The sequence below is a fragment of the Numenius arquata genome, chromosome 26 (assembly GCF_964106895.1).
Source record: "Numenius arquata chromosome 26, bNumArq3.hap1.1, whole genome shotgun sequence".
Lineage (NCBI taxonomy): Eukaryota > Metazoa > Chordata > Aves > Charadriiformes > Scolopacidae > Numenius > Numenius arquata.
The window spans coordinates 5,907,207-5,926,827 of record NC_133601.1 but is presented as its reverse complement, the minus strand read 5'-3'; the positions used below and the strand labels follow the sequence as shown (position 1 = coordinate 5,926,827).

At 66.9% G+C, this 19,621-nt stretch overlaps 4 protein-coding genes across 4 annotated transcripts; 3 read left to right on the top strand and 1 right to left on the bottom strand.

Annotated features, from left to right (window-relative positions):
- The first annotated feature begins 565 nt into the window (after positions 1-565).
- Positions 566-4,499, top strand: MAT2A (methionine adenosyltransferase 2A). Its single transcript, XM_074164300.1, has 9 exons — positions 566-735; positions 2,210-2,287; positions 2,370-2,492; positions 2,573-2,685; positions 2,766-2,909; positions 3,009-3,227; positions 3,319-3,501; positions 3,587-3,720; positions 4,121-4,499. The coding sequence occupies exons 1-9, from the start codon at positions 645-647 to the stop codon at positions 4,221-4,223; spliced, it is 1,188 nt and encodes a 395-aa protein (XP_074020401.1). The 5' UTR covers positions 566-644; the 3' UTR covers positions 4,224-4,499.
- A 940-nt stretch (positions 4,500-5,439) lies between these two features.
- Positions 5,440-11,920, bottom strand: GGCX (gamma-glutamyl carboxylase). The gene is made up of 15 exons (XM_074164284.1): positions 11,908-11,920; positions 11,604-11,819; positions 10,990-11,148; positions 10,192-10,357; positions 9,622-9,700; positions 9,418-9,524; positions 8,872-9,035; positions 8,225-8,484; positions 7,357-7,488; positions 7,119-7,270; positions 6,865-7,034; positions 6,626-6,756; positions 6,394-6,541; positions 5,881-6,076; positions 5,440-5,783 (listed from the first exon to the last, which is right to left on the bottom strand). The coding sequence occupies exons 1-15, from the start codon at positions 11,918-11,920 to the stop codon at positions 5,621-5,623; spliced, it is 2,256 nt and encodes a 751-aa protein (XP_074020385.1). The 3' UTR covers positions 5,440-5,620.
- A 261-nt stretch (positions 11,921-12,181) lies between these two features.
- Positions 12,182-14,848, top strand: VAMP8 (vesicle associated membrane protein 8). The gene is made up of 3 exons (XM_074164322.1): positions 12,182-12,215; positions 12,856-13,008; positions 14,630-14,848. The coding sequence occupies exons 1-3, from the start codon at positions 12,213-12,215 to the stop codon at positions 14,771-14,773; spliced, it is 300 nt and encodes a 99-aa protein (XP_074020423.1). The 5' UTR covers positions 12,182-12,212; the 3' UTR covers positions 14,774-14,848.
- Positions 14,849-15,646: 798 nt separating this feature from the next.
- On the top strand, positions 15,647-19,347 carry LOC141475804 (vesicle-associated membrane protein 5-like). The gene is made up of 3 exons (XM_074164321.1): positions 15,647-15,746; positions 17,076-17,207; positions 18,602-19,347. The coding sequence occupies exons 1-3, from the start codon at positions 15,744-15,746 to the stop codon at positions 18,809-18,811; spliced, it is 345 nt and encodes a 114-aa protein (XP_074020422.1). The 5' UTR covers positions 15,647-15,743; the 3' UTR covers positions 18,812-19,347.
- Positions 19,348-19,621: the final 274 nt, after the last annotated feature.

Here is a 19,621-nt window from a genome sequence, read left to right as displayed (position 1 = left end):
GGGTGAGGGGCGGGCTGGGGGCCCAGGGAGGGCGGGGGGAGACGCTGCCGGTATCAGTTGGGGGGTGGGTGTCGGCGGGGCCCCGGGCCGCACAATGGCGGCGTCGCTCAGCCCGCAAGATGGCGGCGGGGCGGGGCCGTCCTCGCCGCCCGCGGGGGAGGCAGCGCGCATGCGCGCCCCGCATCCACACACGGCGCATGCACCCGCCGCCCGATGCCTCGCGCCGAAGGCCCCAGCGGCGGGCTCCACGTCACCGCGCCCGGGGGGGGAGCGGTGGGGGACGCCCGTTCCCACCCGCCCCTCCGCGCCCTGCGGGGAAGGGAAGACGGCCTCGCCACCCTCTCGACCCCGTTCGCCGCCCGGTTGGCGGCACGGACGGTGCGGCAGCGGCGGAGGGGGAGGCCGCGCTCGGCGTTACGTAACGCGCCCCCCCCGCCCGCTGGCAGTGGTTCCGTCGCCCTGCCCCCGCGGCGCGTTAGGCGGCCGCCATTGGTGGAAGGAGGCGGTGAGGCGGGTCGAGGAGGGTATAAATAGAGGCGGGGCGGTGGGTGCCTCTCTTAGTCCGCCGCGGCCGTGCTAGCGCTCCCCCGCTCCCGTGCGCCCGCTCCGCCCTCCGCTGCTCTTCCGCCGCCGCCGCCGCCGCCATGAACGGGCAACTCAACGGCTTCCACGAGGTGTTCATCGAGGAGGGCACATTCCTCTTCACCTCCGAATCTGTGGGCGAGGGGCACCCAGGTGCGGGCCGCGGCGGGGCGGTGAGCGCGCAGGCGCGGCCCGGCGGGGCGGGGGGAGGAGGAAGAGGAGGAGGGGGGAGGGCGATGGGGATGGGGACGGGGATGGGGACATTCCCTTTGGGGGGGGGGCGGGAGGGTCGTGGCCGACAGGTTCGGGGTGGGGAGGGGGGATGGTGGTGACGCCACCGGGCGCGCGCGCAGTGCGGAGCGGCGCGCGCCGCATTGCGGGCCCGGGCACGCACGTGCTTCCCGCGTGGGGGGGAGCGGGGGGGGGAACGGGACACGACGATACACACGACGTGACACGTACCGGGGGTGGCGGGGGTCGTACCAGGTGACGCAACGGCGGGGGGGGGGGGGGGGGCACCGGAGGCCGCCGTGACTCAGCCGTGACTAAGCAGCTCCCGGGGGGCGGCGGGCCACGCTCTGTGTCGTGTCCCCCCCCCCCCGCCCGGGGAGGGTCCTCGGTTTCCCCGTGGGGTGCGGCGAGGCCTGGCGAAGGGCCCCCCGCCCCCCGGCAGGGTCCCTCGGAGCAGCCCGCTCCCCCTGGGAGTTCCCTGCGTCGCCCCCCCCCTCCCCCCCCCCCCCCCCCTTAGCGCTGGGCTGCCCGGGGGGAGGCAGCACCCTGCCACCCACTCCGGGCTCCCCAAACACCCCCCCTCCCAGCTGAGGGTCGGACCCCCCCCCCCCGTGGGGGCTTTCTTCCCCGAACTCGCAGGGCGGTGCTGTGCCGGGCTCCCTCCCTGCCTTTGTGCTGGCCCGTCCAGGGCACATGACTGGGGAGCCGGGCGGGAGCTGCCTCCCTCCCCTGCCTGCACCCACAACCCCCCCACGGCGTCACCAGCGCCAGCCTGGGGGGTGCCTTTGGGGCTCCCCATCCACCAGCTCATACGCTGCCACAAAGGAAAAAGGAGATTAGTGTCTGCACGCGGGTGTAAGGTCCGTTTCCGCGCTCTTTCACCCCAAGAAACCGCCTCCCCTCACCCCAGCCCAGCGCTGGCCTCATCCTCTCCCAGATCTGGCCCAAAAGGTCGCCGCCAAGGACATCGGTGCTCCCAGGGAAGTTCCTTATTCACCATCGAGCCCTGAGCGGCCCTTGGGAAGCTCCGGGGGCGGGAGGGGGATCTCCCCCTCCCAGAATAAACCATCCCAAGGGTTGGAGGGAAGTGGTTACAGGAGGGAAGGGGGTGCCGGGTCCCCTTTGGCAGTGACGTAGGTGGCTGAACCCCAGTCCTGACCCGGCTGTAACTGGAGCTTAACTGGTAAATGCCTGAAATTCCAGGCTAATAACCCAGCGTGGGGACAAGGCGAGGGCTGTGTGCGGTGGGAGCTGCCGGCTTAAGGGGAGGCTCGGCTGTGGTGCCTGCTCCCGGCTTAGCGCCGGATTGGGAACGGGCTGTGCCGAGGGACGGCGACTCCGGAAGGAAGGGCCGCGCCGCCCTGACAGCCTCCCACCATCCGTGTCCCCCCCCCAGATAAAATCTGTGACCAGATCAGTGACGCTGTCCTGGACGCCCACCTCAAGCAGGACCCCGATGCCAAGGTGGCCTGCGGTGAGTTGCTCCCCAGGGACACAGGGTGACGCTGGCGCTGGGTGAGTGACAGCGGCGCTGACATCCTCCTCCTTCTCCTCAGAAACGGTGGCGAAGACAGGGATGATCCTGCTGGCAGGGGAGATCACCTCCCGGGCTGCCGTCGACTACCAGAAGGTGGTCCGGGACACCATCAAACACATCGGTTACGATGACTCCTCCAAAGGTACGTGCTGGGGGGTCACCGGCTCGCCGCCGGCATGGAGTTGGGCGCGCCGGGCTCACGGCAGCCTCTCTCTGCCTCAGGCTTTGACTACAAGACGTGCAACGTGCTGGTGGCCCTGGAGCAGCAATCACCTGACATCGCCCAGGGCGTCCACCTGGACCGCAGCGAGGAGGACATCGGCGCCGGGGACCAGGTGAGTCCCCTGCACTGCGTTGAGCTGCCACGGTGGGACTGGAGGAGTTGTGGCCTCATGGCCCCCTCCCTCTGCCGCAGGGCCTGATGTTTGGCTACGCCACCGACGAGACGGAGGAGTGCATGCCCCTCACCATCGTGCTGGCACACAAGCTGAATGCCAAACTGGCTGAGCTGCGTCGGAACGGCACCCTGCCCTGGCTGCGCCCCGACTCCAAGACGCAGGTGAGGCCCCCTGCGATCCCCCGTTGCTTCGGGGGGATCCCCAAAACCCCTCCCAGCAGTCCCCAGAGCTCCCTGACACTCCTCCTGTCCCCCCGGCAGGTGACGGTGCAGTACATGCAGGACCGTGGCGCCGTCATCCCCATCCGGGTGCACACCATCGTCATCTCGGTGCAGCACGATGAGGAGGTGTGCCTGGATGAGATGCGGGACGCGCTGAAGGAGAAGGTGATCAAGGCGGTGGTGCCGGCCAAGTACCTGGACGACGACACCATCTACCACCTCCAGCCCAGCGGCCGCTTCGTCATCGGTGGCCCCCAGGTGCGGCCGTTTGTCCAGTGAAGCCGTCCAGCGCGGCGATGACAATGACGCGGAGGTGACGATGGTGTTGTGTGTCCCCCCTCCCTTGCAGGGTGATGCCGGTCTGACGGGCCGTAAGATCATTGTGGACACCTACGGGGGCTGGGGGGCCCACGGTGGCGGTGCCTTTTCGGGGAAGGATTACACCAAGGTGGACCGTTCGGCCGCCTACGCCGCGCGCTGGGTGGCCAAATCCCTGATCAAGGCCGGGCTGTGCCGCAGGGTGCTGGTGCAGGTGGGTGCAAGCGGGGGGTCTCCCTTTCCCCACCCTTTCAGGGGGGTCCTTGGGCTTAATTTGTGCCCCCCTCCCTCCCCGTTAGGTCTCCTATGCCATCGGGGTGTCCCACCCCTTGTCCATCTCCATCTTCCACTACGGCACCTCCCAGAAGAGCGAGCGGGAGCTGCTGGAGATCGTCAAGAAGAATTTTGACCTGCGCCCTGGGGTGATCGTCAGGTAACGGGCGCCGGAGAAGGGGGGGGAACGTGCGCCACTGGGAGAGGAAAGCTGGGGGGGACACGGGGGCGGTGGCATCGTGCGGGGGTCCCCTCCCCAGAGCAGCCGCGGTCACCGCCTGGCGCAGCTGGACCCGGCAAGGAGCCGCTTCTGCCGGAGGATAAAGCGCTTTCGGGCGCGGACGGGGGTAAGTATCCACCGAGAGCCGAGCGCTTGGAGCTTCTCCGGCTTCTCAGGAGTCTGGGGGGGGGTGGGGGGGCCGCCGGGGAAGCTCCAACCGCCCCCCCCCCCGGGGATGGGGAGGACACGGAGGCGCCGCCGCAGACCCCCCGGCCAGGCAGGGAAGGGGCGAGCGTGGGGCCGGAGCCTCTTTACTGAGTTGAGGACTTGTATATTCCAGGGATCTGGATCTGAAGAAGCCCCTCTATCAGAGGACCGCAGCCTATGGCCACTTTGGTAGGGACAGTTTCCCCTGGGAAGTTCCCAAAAAACTAAAATACTGAGATCTAAAAATCAGCCTTGTTAGGCTTTTTCCCCCCACTCCCGCGGGCGTAGGCTACAGAGAAGCTCGCGGGCTCTGGGGGAAAGAGCTCGCCCCCCCAGGCTCTCCTGGCCCCATGTCTCCCCCTTTTTCTCTCTCTCTCTCTCTCTCTCTCTTTCGCCATCGTTTCGGTTGCGTGGGGACCACGCGTGGCCTCGTGCCTCTCCCCCGAGCCCCCCCACCCCATGTCTGCCCCCTCCCCCACGGCCGCTGACCTTTCCGGCTTCTTTTTAATCAGAAAAAAAAAAAAAATCTCGTGCGTGACGTCTGAGCTCAGAGACGGCAAAAAGCCCCGAGCGTTCCCCCCCCCTCAACTCTCGCCGTCCCGCTGTGGCGGGGGGGGGACACACACGCCCTTTCGGCTCCCCCCCTTTCCGGCCGGGACCTCACTGGTGCTGGTTTTATTCTTAACCCGGATTTTAAACCTCTGTTCTCTCGGAGGATGCACATTTTGGTGGGGGGGGGGGGGAGGGGGGGAGATGGTGTTAAAACCGCCTCCCCCCACCCCCCACCCCAAATCCCCTGGACGGGTTTGGTACCGGAGCAAAATGTTTTATTGTTTTTGGTTTTCTTTTTTTTTTTTTCTTTTTTTTTTTTTTTTTTTTTTTCCTTTATAAGAAAGCTGAAGTGACTCCACAACTGCACAACCCCCCCCCTTTCCCACCCCCAGCTCGGCGCTGCAGGGGGGGGGGCTCGGCTGAGCTTTATTATATGTATTTTTGGGGGAAGAGGGGAGGGATTTGGCCCTTCATACTTGAACGTTTTTTTCTAGCGGTGTATTTATTGTGTGCTGAGGCGCGGGGCGTGAGTACAGAGAAGCCCCCGGGCTCAGACGGCAGCTCTTGATTTTCCTGAAAGCCCCCCCCCCAGCACCCTCACCCCCCTCCAGCCGCCTTTCCCCCCTGCCCCGAGGAGGCCCAGTGGCCCTCTGAATCGGGGTGAAAAAGGGGGAAATCGGGTTTATTGATGGAGGGGGAGAGGGGCAGGCAAAAGCTGGGGCTGCCCGGCCCCGGGTCCGTGGCGCATTTGGCCGGTGTGGTACAGAGAAGCCGGCTTGTTTACCTGCCCGTCCCGGGGGGGCCGGCGCCCCCAGAAGTGCCTTGAGGGGGTGGGGGTGATGGCGGGGGGGCTTTCTCTTTTTTTTTTTTTTTTTTCTTTTAATATTTTTTTTTTTTTTTCTGGAGGTTTTACTACAATTTGTTTCAATTTCACCAATTCCAAAAAAAAAAAAAAAAAAAAGAAATCTCAATAAAACTGCTGGGTTCAACTGTATCTGCCTCCGCCTGGGGAAACTGAGGCTTGGGGAGGGGAGGAGGGGGGACGCGACTTAAAAAAAAATATGAATTTCTTCGGGGTTGCTCAGAGCTCAGGGCTCCTTTGCCCCCCCCCGCTGCCACCACCCTCGGGCACAGCCTCCTCTTCCTCGCCGCGCCAGTTGGCGAAGGCCACCTCCTGGGCCAGCTGCTGCAGGGGCGGCCGGCCCAGCGCCAGGTTGCGGAGGGAGATGCAGGTCATCAGGGCGCTGCGGGAGGTGGAGGGGGGGGTGTGTGTGATCAAATCGGGGTGGGGGGAGGGAGGGAAATTTTAGGGGGAATAAAAGGCGATGGTGGGGGTCTCACCTGCGTCGGAAGAGGTAGAATTTCTTGCGGAGGAAGCGGAAGAGGCGCTGGGCCAGGCTGGCCTCCCGCTGCCGCTGCTGCTCCTCCAGCCGCCGCTGCCGCCGCAGGAACACTGACACCAGCGGGTCTGGGGGGGTCCCCGGCTCCGGCGGCTCCCCCAGGATGGGCCGCAGCTCGGGGGGCAGCGGCTCCTTTGCTGCAGGGACCAGGGACAGGTGGGCTGGGGGGGTCTCTGAGAGGTTCCAGCCCCAGTGCTCAGGGTGAGATTTGGGGGTGTTCCTGAGCCCTTCCAGCCCCGGGGCTCAGGGTGAGCTGGGGGGGGGAGGTTGGGGGATCCCTGAGACCTCCCAGTGCTTGGGGTGAGCTGGGGGTATTTTGGGGCGATCCCTGAGACTTTCCAGCCCCTGTGCTCAGAGTGAGCTGGTAGGGGCGTTGGGGGTCTCTCCGGGCCCTTCCAGCCCTGGTGCTCGGGGGGGGGGGTGGGGGTTTGGGGGTTCCAGCCCTGGTGCTCACCGGTGCCGTTCTGCACCCGCTCCCGCAGCTCCTGCAGCCGCGTCAGGTTCCTCTCCAGCGCCAGCGCCGTGGTGTTCACGTAGAGGTACATGTAGCAGGAGGGCTCCGCCGACACCGTGTGCACCTTGTGGTACTGCCCTGCTGGCAGCTGGGCCCGGGGGGGGGGGCTGTCAGCACCCCTCGGGGATTCCCCCCACCCCCCGACCCCTCCAGTGTCCCCTCAGGACCTCACCTGCATCCCCTCGCCCTCCCGCAGGGAGCGGTTGTGCTGCTGCTCCACCAGCTCCACCAGCACCTCTCCCCGCAGCACCCGCAGGCTGGTGTTACCCAGGTCCTCGCTGACAAAGTTCTCCAGGTGCAGGCCTGGAAAGTGAACAAAAAGGGGTGCGGCTCCCCACCAAAGGTGGGTGTCCACCCCCTGGGGGTGCCCCCCACCCCAAGCCCTAGGGGATTTCCCCCCCCCCCCCATACCGGGGAAGTCGGCGATGAAGACGGCGTCGGTGTGTCCGTCCAGCTGGTTCTCCAGCTCCTGCAGCCGCTGCCGCCACGGGGAGAGCTCCAGCAGCAGCGGCAGCACCCACGGCGTCGGCCTCCACGGGGACCACGGCGCCCGCACCAGGTCCACCCGCGGGTCCACCAGCCTGCGGGGATGGGCCGTCAGCATCCCATCACCCCCAAAAATCATGTGGGTCAACCCCCCTCTCCCCCTCTCCCCCAGCCCAAACCTCTGCTGGAAGCGGTCGTTGATGGAGACCCAGACGTCGAAGTAGATCTGGGGCTGGGAGACGTTGTAGCGGGGCAGGAGCTGGCTCAGGCAGGTCGAGTATTGCTTCAGCATGTCCGCGTGGTCCTTCCAGCGCCGGCTCTGCGTGAACACCTACGGCGGGGGGATCCCCTGGCTGTCCGGCTGATGGGGACACCCCCTCCCCCCAGCCCCCAGCCCGCCGCAGGGTCCCCACTCACCCCCGGTTTGAGGTAGCCCACCTCCCCGGTGAGCCCGTCCCGGTAGGTGATCTTGACGTGCTGGTGGAAGCGGGAGTGAACCATCATGTCCCAGGAGTAGCCGTACAGGCCGTTGGTCCAGTTGTTGTAGCCCTGGGAAGAGGGGGGGGGAACAGGGGACGGACACACACACACACAGAGACTCAGGGTGTGAGTGTGTGACACCAGGGGACAGTGCTGTCCCCACTCCATAGTGACATGGAGGGGATGGGGACACCTGGATTTTCCCCCCCCGCTTCAGCAGACTGGAGGGTGAGCCCCCCCTCCTTTGGCAGTGGCCCCCTCCTTATCGCTGTGACCCCTCCCACCAGTGGTGTGTCCCCCCCCATCCCTGTGTGTCCCCCCAGCGCTGTCCCCATGTGCCCAAGTGTCCCCCTCGTCCCTGTGTCCCCATTAACGCCCCACCTTACCCACCCCATGTGTTCCCCCTGAGCACTGCCCTCACCCCAAGCCCCCCCTCCCTTGGCACTGTCCCCTTGTCCCCCCAGCAGCCTTCCCTTACTGTATCCCCCCCAGTCCCAAGTCCTTTCACACCTCTCCTGTGTCCCCCCAAATGCCCCCCCCGCCCCCCAAAATACATCCAAATGCTAAAAAATAACCCCCACAACCCCCAAAATAACCCCATGTCCCTAAAAATGTCCCTCATGTCCCCCAAAATACCCCCATGTCCTAAAAAAATATCCCCCCGTGTCCCTAAAAATGCCTCCCACATCTCCCAAAATAACCCACATCCCTAAAACTGTCCCCTACATCCCTAAAAATGCCCCCTATGGCCCCAAAAACGCCCCCTCGCCCCGGCAGTGCCCCTCTGTCCCCCCTTTGCCCCCACCTGGGTGATGAAGTGGGAGTAGGGCAGGAAGAGCTGCTCCAGCACGTAGAGGAGGGTGAAGGCAGCAGCCAGATGCTGTCGAGGCCGAAGGCCCCCCCGTGCTCCCCGCCCCCCGTAGTGGCAGTCGGGGCTGGTGCGGGGGGGCTGGGTGCTGGGCAAGACCCCCCGCAGCCAGGGGGGGCAGCGGGCACAGAGCCGCCGGGGCCAGCTGGGGTGGCAGAAGAGCCCGCTGCTGGCCAGCATGGTGTAGGGGAACATCCCTGGGAGGGGGGCAGCACGGTTAGGGACCCCCTGACCGAACCCCGGGGTCCCCCAGCACAGCGGGGGGGGGGTGTCTGGGTGCCCCCACCCATGATGGGGGTGCCCCTGCCCAGGCTCAGGGTGCTTTGAGGGGGTCTGAGTGTGCCCTGCCTGGGCTGGAGGTGGGTTTTTTTGGGGGGGGTGTGGGGGGTGTGTGTCAGAGGGTGCCCTGGTGCCCCTGCCCAGAATAGGGGTGGCCCTGCCCAGGCTCAGGGTGCTTTGGGGGGGTCTGAGGATGCCTGGGTGCCCCTGCCCCAGGTAGGGGTGCTTTGGGGGGGTGGGAGGGTGCCCGAGTGCCCCTGCCAGGGTTGGGGGTCCTTTGGGGGTGCCCCCCACCTGTGCCTCACCGATGCTGAAGAGCTGGGAGTTCATGCAGTGGAAGTAGGTGACGAAAATGAGGGCGAGGGGCCGGGTGGTGTCGAAGAAGAGGAGGAAGCCGGCGGAGAGGTCGAGGACCAGCCCCCCGCCGTGCACCACCAGCAGACTGGTCATCTCCTCCGACAGCACCAGCCTGCGGGGGGTCACCCTCCTCATCCTCACCCTGACCCCCTCTTCATCCTGTCCCCCTCCTCATCCTCACCCACATCACGTCACCCCCCCTCCATCACCCTCCTCATCCTCACCCTGACCCCCTCTTCATCCTGTCCCCCTCCTCATCCTCACCCACATCACGTCACCCCCCCCCTCCATCACCCTCCTCACCCTGTCCCTGTCACCCTCACATCACCCTCATTCTCACCCCGTCACATCACACCCCCCCGTTCACTCTCCTCATCCTCACTCCATCACATCACCCCTCCGTCCCCTTCCTCCTCCCCACCCTGTCATGTCACCCCCCCCCCGTCACTCTCCTCATCCTCTCCCCATCCCCCTCCCCCCCTCCTCATCCTCACTTGAAGGGCGCAAAGAGCCAGTGGCGGGCAAGGGAGCCCATGGAGTAGCCGCCCACCCAGTCAGCGTCCAGCTTCTTCAGCCCCGCGATGAAGTAGACGATGAAGATCTGGGGGGGGGAAGAGGTGATGGGGGAGGGGGTGAGGCGTGGGCCCGGAGGGGACCCAGGCATCCAGAGCAGAGGACGAGGGGGTCTGGGCACCCACCTGGGCACGCAACAGGGTGTAGTTCCACAGTGGCACGTGGGCGTTCCTCTTCTGGGGACGGAGGAGCCCGTCCACCGACCTGTGGGGACACGGGGACACCCCCGGAGGAAGGCCACTGTCACCTCCACTGCCGGTGCCATGGAGGACACGTGCCACCATCCCCACGGAGACCCAGAATCACAGGGAAACCCCGGTGCCATGAGGACAACCAGGGCCCCTGGGGACACCCCCTGGGAACACAGCACCGTGGGGACCCTGGTGCCACAGGGGATCTCAGAGCCTTTGTCACCCCATGGGGGCCCACAGCCAGGGGACCCTGATGCCATGGGTAGGACACACCAGGACAGACCATCCCCTGGGGACACCAGAGCCTATGCCATCCCATGGAGGACACCAGGACCTGTGCCATCCTATGGGTGACCCAACACCATGGTGACCTTGGGGGACCCTGATAACACCTCAGGAAGCGTGGGGGTGGCAGTGCCAGTGGCAGTGACAGTGGATGGCAGTGGCGGAGGTGGCAATGGCGGAGGTGGCGGTGGGGGTGGCAGTGCCACCGGTGGTGCCCACCCGTATCGGTCGGCGCCCAGCAGGGCCAGCTGGAAGGCCAGCAGCCCGTAGAGGTAGGAGTGGTTGTTCCAGGAGGTCTTGTCCAGCAGCAGCAGGTACCAGTAGGGCCCCAGGAAGGCGGCGCAGCTCAGGCGGTAGCAGAATCCCAACATGATGCCCAGAGCCCCTGCGGGCACCACAGCCGTCCTGTCCCTGTCCCCGTCCCTCCCCACCTCCCCTCCTGGTGCTGTCCCCACGCCCATCCCAGCTCCTCCCCTGTCCCAGTGCCACCCCCCCAGTGCCCATCTGGGTGCCCATCCTCCTTTGCCGTTGTGGTACCTGTCCTGCAGACCGTCCCAGCGCCACCCCCCGACTGTCCCTGTCTGTGTCCCCATCCTTCCCTGGTTTCCCTCCTGGTCCCTGGGCCCATCTCAGTGCCTATCCCTGTCCCGGTCCCTTCGTCCATCCCAGTCCCTGTCCCTCTGCCGGTCTCAGTGCCAGTCCCAGTGCCGGTCCCAGTTCCTCATCCCAGTGCCCATCCCACTGCCCATGCCCATCCCTCTCCCACTCTCTCATCCCAGTCCCAGTGCCCGTCCCTCTCCCACTCTCTCATCCCAGTCCCAGTGCCCGTCCCAGTCCCAGTGCCCGTCCCTCTCCCACTCTCTCATCCCAGACCCAGTGCCCGTCCCAGTCCCAGTGCCCATCCCTCTCCCACTCTCTCATCCCAGTCCCAGTGCCCGTCCCAGTCCCAGTGCCCGTCCCCGCCGTGGCTCCCGTCCCTCCCCCCAGCCCGTTTCTGCCCCGGTGCCCCCCCCGTACCCAGGAACATGACTGCGTAGAGCAGGTACATCCAGTCGAGGGGCAGCGGCCGCAGGAAGGGCAGCAGCGGGAAGCGGCAGACGTCCAGCCCGTCCAGGAACCGCTGGTCCAGGTGCCCCAGGCCCCGCTCCTGCGGCACGTCCAGCGCCATCAGCAGCCCTGCGGGCGGGCGGCCGGTCAGCGACCCCCCCGGACGAGCGGACAATGACCCCCCCCCCCCAACCCTCCGCCCGAACCGTGGCTCCGCTGGTGACGTGTCAGGGCCCGGGCGCCCGGGTCCCCCCAAACGCCCGGGTCCCCTCCGGACACCCCGGTTCCCCCGGATGCCTGGGTTCCCCCAGGATCCCCATCCCCCCTCCCGACGTCCCCGAGCCCCCCCCCCCCCGTGCCCGGTGACCTCTCCCAAAGCCCCCCCGTGTCCCCAGTTCCCCCCGGTCCCCCCCTGACCCCAGTCTCCCACAGCCCCCCCCCCCCCCCCGGTTTCCCCGCTCCCCCCCCCCCCCCGGGCCCTCACGCCCCTCACCGAATCGCCCCGGGAGCCCCCCCCTTACCGAATGCCTCCGGTCCCCCCGATCCCCCCGATGCCCCCCGCCGGAGCCCCCCGGCCCGCTCACCGAAGGCCCCGCGGAAGGCCCCGAGCGCGGCGGGGTCTGTGGGCCGGTGCAGCAGCCGCACGAACCGGTCCCAGCGCGCCAGCTCCCGCGGCTCGAAGCCCAGCAGGCGCCGGGCCGGGCCGGGGCCGCTGCCGGTGGTCGGTGCCGGTGCCGGGGGGGGGGCCCGGGGGGGCCCCGCCGCCTCCCCCGTATCCGCCCGCCTCCGCCGCGCCGGGCCTGCACGGAGGTCAGAGGTCAAGGCAGAGGTCGGGGGTCACCGGACACCGAGCCCCCCCCCCCCGCTCCGCCCGCCCCGGTCCCGTACCCGCCGCCGCCATCGCCTCAGCCGCGCCCCCTCGCGCACGTCACGCCACGTCACGGGGCGTGGCCGCCGAGCGACCCCCGCCCCCTTCACGCCCCCCCCCCCCCGGCCCCTGTCACCCCCTGACCCCTCCCTCACCCCTGACCCCGCCGCGCCCCCTCACCCCGCCGTCACCCCCCCCCCGGCCCCGCCGCGCCCCCTCCCCCCGCGCCCCCTCCCGGTGCCGCCGCTCCCGGAAGCCCCGGGGGGGCGGGGTCAGGGGTCAGGGGCCGCGGCGGGCAGCGGGAGGCGGCGGCAGCGGAGCGGCCATGGTGAGGCCGGGGCGGCGGTGGGGTCCCCGGGGGCTAAATGGGGCGCTTGGGGGGTGCCCGGGGTGCCTATGGGGCGCCTATGGGGCGCTTAGGGGGTGCCCAGGGTACGTTGGGGGTGCCCAGGGTACATATAGGGTGCTGGGGGGTGCCCATGCGGTGCTTGGCGGGGGCTCAGGGTGCCTGTGGGTCCTTGGGGGAGTGCCGCTGGGGTGCCTGGGGGGTGTATATGGGGGGGTCGGGGGTGCCCATGGGGTGCTGGGGGTTGCCAGGGGTCTGTGGGGGGCAACTGAGGGTACGCCCAGGGTACACGTAGGGTGCTGGGGGGGTATCTCTGGGGTGTCTGGGGTGTCTATGGGGTGACCACGGGGTGCCAGGGGTCTATGGTCCCCCCCTCCCACAGAGGCGTATGCATGGGGTAGGTGTGGGGTGCTGGGGGGGTGTCTATGGGGGGTCTGGGAGGTGTCTACGGGGTGCCAGGGGTCTATGGTCCCCCCCTCCCACAGAGGCGTACGTGTGGGGTGCTGGGGGGGTGTCTGGGGGGTGTCTACGAGGTGCCCGTGGGGTGCCGGGGGTTGCCGGGGTCTATGGGGTGTATGTGTGGGGTGGTGGGGTGCCCCCTGACGCGGGCGCTGTGGGGCAGGCGGGCAGCGGGACGGAGAGCGGGCGCGTGCGGGCGCTGCAGCAGGAGGTGGAGGGCGTCAAGACCATCATGACCCAGAACGTGGAGCGGATCCTGGCGCGGGGCGAGAACCTGGAGCAGCTCCACAGCAAGAGCCAGGACCTGGAGGCCACGGTGAGGGCGGGGCGTCACCCAGGCGGGCACAGGGTCCCCAAGGTGGGGCACAGGGTCCTTGAGATGGCACAGGGTTCCCAGGGTGCCTCAGGGTCTCCAAGGTGGACAGAGGGTCCCCGAGGTGGCTCAGGGTCTCCAAGATGGACACAGGGTCCCCAAGGTAGGCACAAGGTCCTCGGGGTGGGCACAGGGCCCCTGAGGTGGGCCCAGAGTCCCTGAGGTGGCACAGGGTCTCCAAGATGGACACAGGGTCCTCAGGGTAGGCACAAGGTCCCCAGGGTGGGCATTGGGTCCCCAAGATGGCTTAGGGTCCCCAGGGTGGGCACAGGGTCTCCAAGACGGACACAAGGTTCCCAAGGGGCACAAAGTCTTCAGGGTGGGCACAGGGTCCCCGAGGTGGGCACAGGGCTCCTGAGGTGGCACAGGGTCCCAAGGGTGGACACAATGTCCCCAGGGTGGGCACTGGGTCCCCGAGGTGGCTCAGGGTCTCCAAGATGGACACAGGGTCCTCAGGGTAGGCACAAGGTCCCCAGGGTGGGCATTGGGTCCCCAAGATGGCTTAGGGTCCCCAGGGTGGGCACAGGGTCTCCAAGACGGACACAAGGTTCCCAAGGGGCACAAAGTCTTCAGGGTGGGCACAGGGTCCCCGAGGTGGGCACAGGGCTCCTGAGGTGGCACAGGGTCCCAAGGGTGGACACAATGTCCCCAGGGTGGGCACTGGGTCCCCGAGGTGGTCCAGCGTCCCCCGGGGGCTCCCGTACTGGGGGCAGCAGGTCCCCTGGGGTGGCACTGGATCCTCAGGCTGGCGCTGGGACCCTGGGAGGGGACAGGGGGTTGTGGCACATGGGGGTTCTGGGACACTGGAAGTGGGGGTGGGGGGCACTTGGGTGGCGGCAGGTGTCCCTGGAGTGGCAGAGGGGTGTCCCCGAGGGTGGCAGAGGGGTGTCTGCGCGGTGGAAGCAGGTGGTCCCCAGGGTGGCAGCAGAGGGTGTCCCCAAGGTGTTAGTGGGGGGTCCCCGGGGTGACAGTCAGTGTCCGTGGGGTAGTAGTAGGGTGTCCCCAAGGGTGGCAGCAGAGTTGTCCCCAAGATGGCAGCGTGTGTCCCTGGGGTCACAGCGGGTGTCCCCGAGGTGGTGGGGGAGGGTCCCCAAGGTGATGGTAGGTGTCCCTGGGGTGGCAGGGAGGGACCCTGGGGTCACAGTGGGGGGTCCCCAGGGTGACAGGGGATGTCCCTGGGTTCACAGTGGGTGTCCCCAATGTAGGGGGGGTCCCCGGGGTGGCAGTCAGTGCCCCCAGAGTGGCAGTCAGTGCCCTTGGGGTGGTAGTAGGGTGTCCCCAAGGGTGGCAGCGGGTGTCCCTGTGGTGGCAAGTGGGTCCCCCCAAGGTGGCAGTAGATGTCCCTGGGGTGGCGGGGGGGGACCCTGGGGTCACAGTGGGGGGGTCCCAGGGTGGCAGGGCTGTCCCTGGGGTGGTAGGGGGTGTCCCTGTGTTCACAGTGGGTGTCCCTGAGGTGGCAGTGGGAGGTCCCCAGGGTGGCAGGGGGTGTCCCTGGGGTCACAGTGGGGGGTCCTCAGAGTGGCAGGGGGTGTCCCGTGTCCCCCCCTGAGCGGTGTCCCCGCAGTCGGAGCACTTCAAGACGACATCACAGAAGATGGCCCGCCGGTACTGGTGGAAGAACGTGAAGCTGCTCGTCATCCTCGGCCTCGTGGGCGCCATCGTCCTCATCCTCATCATCCTCCTGGCCACCGGCACCATCCCCACCTAGAGCCCCCCCCATCCCCACCCCGGGGACCCCCCGGCCACCCCTGTGTCCCCGGGGAATACAGGGATGACGAGCTGTGTGGGGCTGAGCGTATATTTGTGCGCCGCAGGACACACAGGCGTGGGGACACGTGTGGGGACATGCGTGGGGGCGGGCGGGTGCTGTGCCGGGGTGGGGGGGGAGCGGTGCCAGGCAGGCAGCTGGTGCCAAGGGACAAAGGGCACATTGTGCGGTGGCACTGCCACCCTGACGGGGCTTGGGGGGGGAAGGTGGGGAGGGACATGAGGGTCTCCAGGTATGGAGGGGAACGGGGGGGAACCTGCATTTGGGGGCTGTGGGGACACGGGACCGTGTAGGGGGGGGTCCCTGGGGGGATCCATATCTGGGGGGACCCAGGGACATGGGGGGCCCAGGGGACCCAGGTTGGTGGGGACATGAGGGGACCTGCATTTGGGGACTGTGGGGACATGGGGATACCCATGTGTGGGGGGTTTTGGGGACATGGGGGTCTCAGCAGGACCCACATCTGGAGGGACCTGGGGGGAGCCACATCTCGGGGGGGCTGCGGGGACATGGGCGTGCAGGGGGGGGGACACACCCACCCACCCACATCTGGGGGCTGTAGGGACGGGGGGTGTGTGTGTCTTTGGGGGACCCAGGGCTGGGGGGTCCTGGGGACCTGGGGGTCCTGAGTGGGGGGGTCCTGAGGGACGCGGGTATCCGGGGAGGGGTGTGTGTCCTGGGGAGCCCCCCCTCCCCCCATCCTCCGGGGGGGGCTGCGGGGCCGGGGGTTCCCGGGGAGGAGACACACGGGGACGGGGGGGGGGGCGGTCCCGGTCCCTCCCGCCGGGCGCGGCCGCTGGGGCTCGGGGCGGGACGGGGACCGGGACCGGGACCGGGACGGGGACGGGGACGGGGACAGGGACGGGCGCTCCGGGACCAGGACCGAGGCCGGTACCGCCCCCGCGGGACCATGGTGAGCGCCGGGGGCTCCGCCGCCGCTTTCGCTTTCGCTTCTCGGGGGGGGACATGGGAACACCGGGACCGGCAGCGGGGCGGGGCATGGGGACCACCCCCCAACCCCCCGAGGCTTGAAGACCCCCCGGGGGTTGGGGACCCCTCCCGGTCCCGGTGCCCCCGGGCTCTTCCTGCTGGAGGGAGGGACGCGGACCCGGGGGCGTGGGGGTGGCCCGAGTGGAACTTTCCGTCTCCCTGCGTGTCCCCACCCCTGTCCCCGGCCCGGTGTCCCCGTGTTCCCACAGTGCCCCCGAGCCCTGTCCCCGCGGTCCCCCCTCTGCCCCATCCCCACGGTCCCGGTGTGCCTCACGGTTCCCGTGTCCCCGGGGTTCTCATGTGACCCCTCTTCCTGGTGCCAGTGTCCCCATGGTCCTTGTGTGCCCCCTCCTCACGGTGCCTGTGTCACCATGGTCTCCTGTCACCATGCGCCCCCTCCTGCCAGTGCCAGTGTCCCCCTAGTGCCCCTTCCCTGGGGTCCCCATGGTCCTCACGTCTCTGTGTCCCCTCCTCACAGTGCCACGGTCTCCTTGTCCCCATGTGCCCCATTCCCGTGGTGCTCATGTCGCCATGGTCCCTGTGTGCCCCCTTCTCACAGCAACCTTGTCCCCACGGTGCCCCTTCCCTTTTCCTCATGGTCCCCATAGTCCTTGTGTCCCTATGGTCCCCATAGTCCCCAAGTGCCCCTTCCCTTAGGTGTCCATGTCCCCGCATGCCCCCTTCTCACAGCAACCTTGTCCCCATGGTGCCCCTTCTGTGGGGGTTCCTTGTCCCCCTAGTGCCTGTGTCCCCATGGTCTCACGTGCCCCTTCCCCTCTGTGCCCTTGGCCCTATGGTCCCTGTGTCCCCACCATCCCCCCTCATGTCCCCTATGGCCCCATTGTCCTCCTATGCTCCCGATGTCCCCATGGTGTGTCTTCTCCACGGTGTGCTTTTCCCTACAGTCCCCGTGTCTCCACAGTCCCCATGGTCCTTGTGTCCCCATTGTCTCCCCTTTGTCCTCATGGTCCCCACCGTGCCCCTTCCCTGCACTGTTCTTGTCCCCATGTGCCCCTTCCCCGCAGTGTCCTTGTCCCTATGGTCCCTGTATCCCCATGGTCCCTGTGTCCCTATTGTCCCCCCCATGTCCCCGGAGTCCCCTCTGTCTCCATTGACCCCATGGTGCCCCTTCCCTGAGGTGCCCTTGTCCCCAAGGTCCCTATGTCCCCCGCGGTCCCCATATGCCCTGTCCCCACGGTGCCCGTGCCCCCAGGGCTCTGGTGTCCCCCATGTCTTTCCCCCCTGTCCCCAGGCGGGGCTGGCAAAGTGCCAGCGCGAGGCAGAGGAGGTGACGGAGCTGATGAAGGAGAACTTTGCGCGGGCGCTGGAGCGGGACGGGCGCCTCAGCGACCTCGACAGCCGGGCCCAGGAGCTGCGCGCCATGGTGAGCCCCCCCGGCACCTATAGCCACGGGGTGGGGGCACGACACACTGCAGGGACACACAGCCCTGGGGGTGACACGCGATAGCGACACACAGCCCCAGGGGGGAGACACACTATAGGGACATACAGCCCCAGGGGGACACACAGCCCCAGGGGGGGACACTCTATAGGACACACAGCCCCAGGGGACACACACTCTATAGAGACATATAGCCCTGTGGGACACTATAGGGACATACAGCCCTGCAGGGGACACTACAGGGACATCCAGCCCTGGGTGGGACGCACTATAGGGACATATAGCCCTAGGGGTGACACACGATAGGGACATGGAGCTCTGCAGGGGACACACAGTCCCAGGGGACGCTATAGGGGCACACAGCCCCAGGGGGTACATATGCTATAGAGACAGCCTTGTGGGGGACACACTATAGGGACATATAGCCCTGTGGGACACTATAGGGACATACAGCCCTGGGTGGGACGCACTATAGGGACATATAGCCCCAGGGGGGACACACAGCCCCAGGGGGGGACACTCTATAGGACATACAGCCCCAGGGGACACACACTCTATAGAGACATATAGCCCTGTGGGACACTATAGGGGCACACAGCCCTGAGAGGGACACTATAGGGGCACACAGCCCTGAGAGGGACACTATAGGGGCACACAGCCCCAAGGGGGAGACACACTATAGGAACACAAAGCCCCAGGGGACACACACTCTATAGAGACATATAGCCCTGTGGGACACTGTAGGGACATACAGCCCTGCAGGGGACACACAGTCCCAGGGGACACTATAGGGGCACACAGCCCCAGGGGGGTGCATATGCTATAGAGACAGCCTTGTGGGGGACACACTATAGGGACATATAGCCCTGTGGGGGACACACAATAGGGACATACAGCCCCAAGGGGACACACATGCTATAGAGACACAGCCTGTGGGACACTACAGGGACATACAGCTGTGCAGGGGACATTATAGGGACATACAGCCCTGGGTGGGACGCACTATAGGGACATACAGCCCTAGGGGTGACGCGCGATAGGGACATGGAGCTCTGCAGGGGACACACAGCCCCAGGGGACACTATAGGCACATACAGCCCTGAGGGGGACACATTATAGGGACACAGAGCTCTCGGGGACAGTATAGGGACATATAGCCCCAGGGGGACACTACAGGGACACACAGCCCCAGGGGGGACACACTATGGGGCTGTATGGTCTGGAGAGGGGGGGATCCCCTTCCTCTGGGCCACGTGTCCCTAGAGTAACACCCCCCCCCCGCCCCAACACTATAGGCCTATATGCCCTGAGGGGGGGGGGGGGGGGAGGAGGGGAGGTTACCCTATAGACCCCTCCCCACGGCGCTGTCCCCACAGGGCGAAGCCTTCACTCGCAGCACCCGCGCGGTGGCTCGGCAGCAGCGCAGGGGACACCGACGCTGGCGCCTGGTAGCCATTGGCCTCGCCGCCTTCCTCCTCCTCATCCTCCTCATCCTCGGCCTGGCCCTATGGCTCTCACGGCCAGCCCCCACCACCATCACTGTCACCGTCACTGTCCCCCCTGCTACCCCTTCTGGGAGGGACTGAGCCCCCCCAGAGCAACGGTCGGGACTTTGGGAGACCCTACAATAACAAACCCTCAGGATCTGCTCTGGGGAGACCTTCCAATAAATAAGAACCAGGACTTGTTTGGAGGAGACCCTACAATAACAAAAGTGCCGGCCCCCCCTCTGAGGACACCGTAAAATAATAAACCAACAGGACCTGCTACGGGAAGATCCAGCAACAAATAAGCAGCAGGAGTTGTTTTGGGGAGACCCTACAATAACAAACCATCAGGATGATCCCCAGGGAGACCCCACAATGGCTTCCAGAGAGATGGCACGATAACACGCACCAGGACTTGCTTTAGGGAGACCCTACAATAACAGAACGGTGGGACCTGCTCCAGGGAGACCCTACAATAACGAACCACTGGGCCTTGCTCCAAAGTGACCCCCCAATAACCAACCCCAACGCGGGGAGACCCCACAATAACCAGCCAGCTGCTCCTGGGAGACCCTACAATAAACAAAGGGACCCGATGTGGGGAGACTCCTCCACAATAAACCTGCACAACCCTCTCCTGAGGAGACCCTACAGTAACAGCAGGACCTGCCCTGGGGACACCCGGTCTTGTCCCCAGGTGCCACCAACCCAGGGTGGGGGAGGATAGGAGGGTGCTGTGGCCCAGCCACTGAGATGGGGACCTGGGGACACCATGGCACCCAGGGAGGGGACAGGGACCTCAGGGACGGGAGAGGATGGAGGCTCCCTGGGGACATGCCACCCATTGTCACTCACGGGTGGCACCCATGGCAGCGGGGACACGACATGGTGACACACCAGGGTCCTTCC

Coding starts and splice junctions, on each gene's coding strand:
- MAT2A (XM_074164300.1), top strand. CDS start 645: ATGAACGGGCAACTCAACGGCTTCCACGAGGTGTTCATCGAGGAGGGC. Junction 736..2,209: donor TGTGGGCGAGGGGCACCCAG/GTGCGGGCCGCG, acceptor TCCCCCCCCCAG/ATAAAATCTGTGACCAGATC. Junction 3,721..4,120: donor CGCCCTGGGGTGATCGTCAG/GTAACGGGCGCC, acceptor TGTATATTCCAG/GGATCTGGATCTGAAGAAGC.
- VAMP8 (XM_074164322.1), top strand. Junction 13,009..14,629: donor GCCAGGACCTGGAGGCCACG/GTGAGGGCGGGG, acceptor GTGTCCCCGCAG/TCGGAGCACTTCAAGACGAC.
- LOC141475804 (XM_074164321.1), top strand. Junction 17,208..18,601: donor CCCAGGAGCTGCGCGCCATG/GTGAGCCCCCCC, acceptor CTGTCCCCACAG/GGCGAAGCCTTCACTCGCAG.
- GGCX (XM_074164284.1), bottom strand. Junction 6,077..6,393: donor GCGGGTGCAGAACGGCACCG/GTGAGCACCAGG, acceptor TGGTCCCTGCAG/CAAAGGAGCCGCTGCCCCCC. Junction 5,784..5,880: donor TTCTACCTCTTCCGACGCAG/GTGAGACCCCCA, acceptor CACCTCCCGCAG/CGCCCTGATGACCTGCATCT.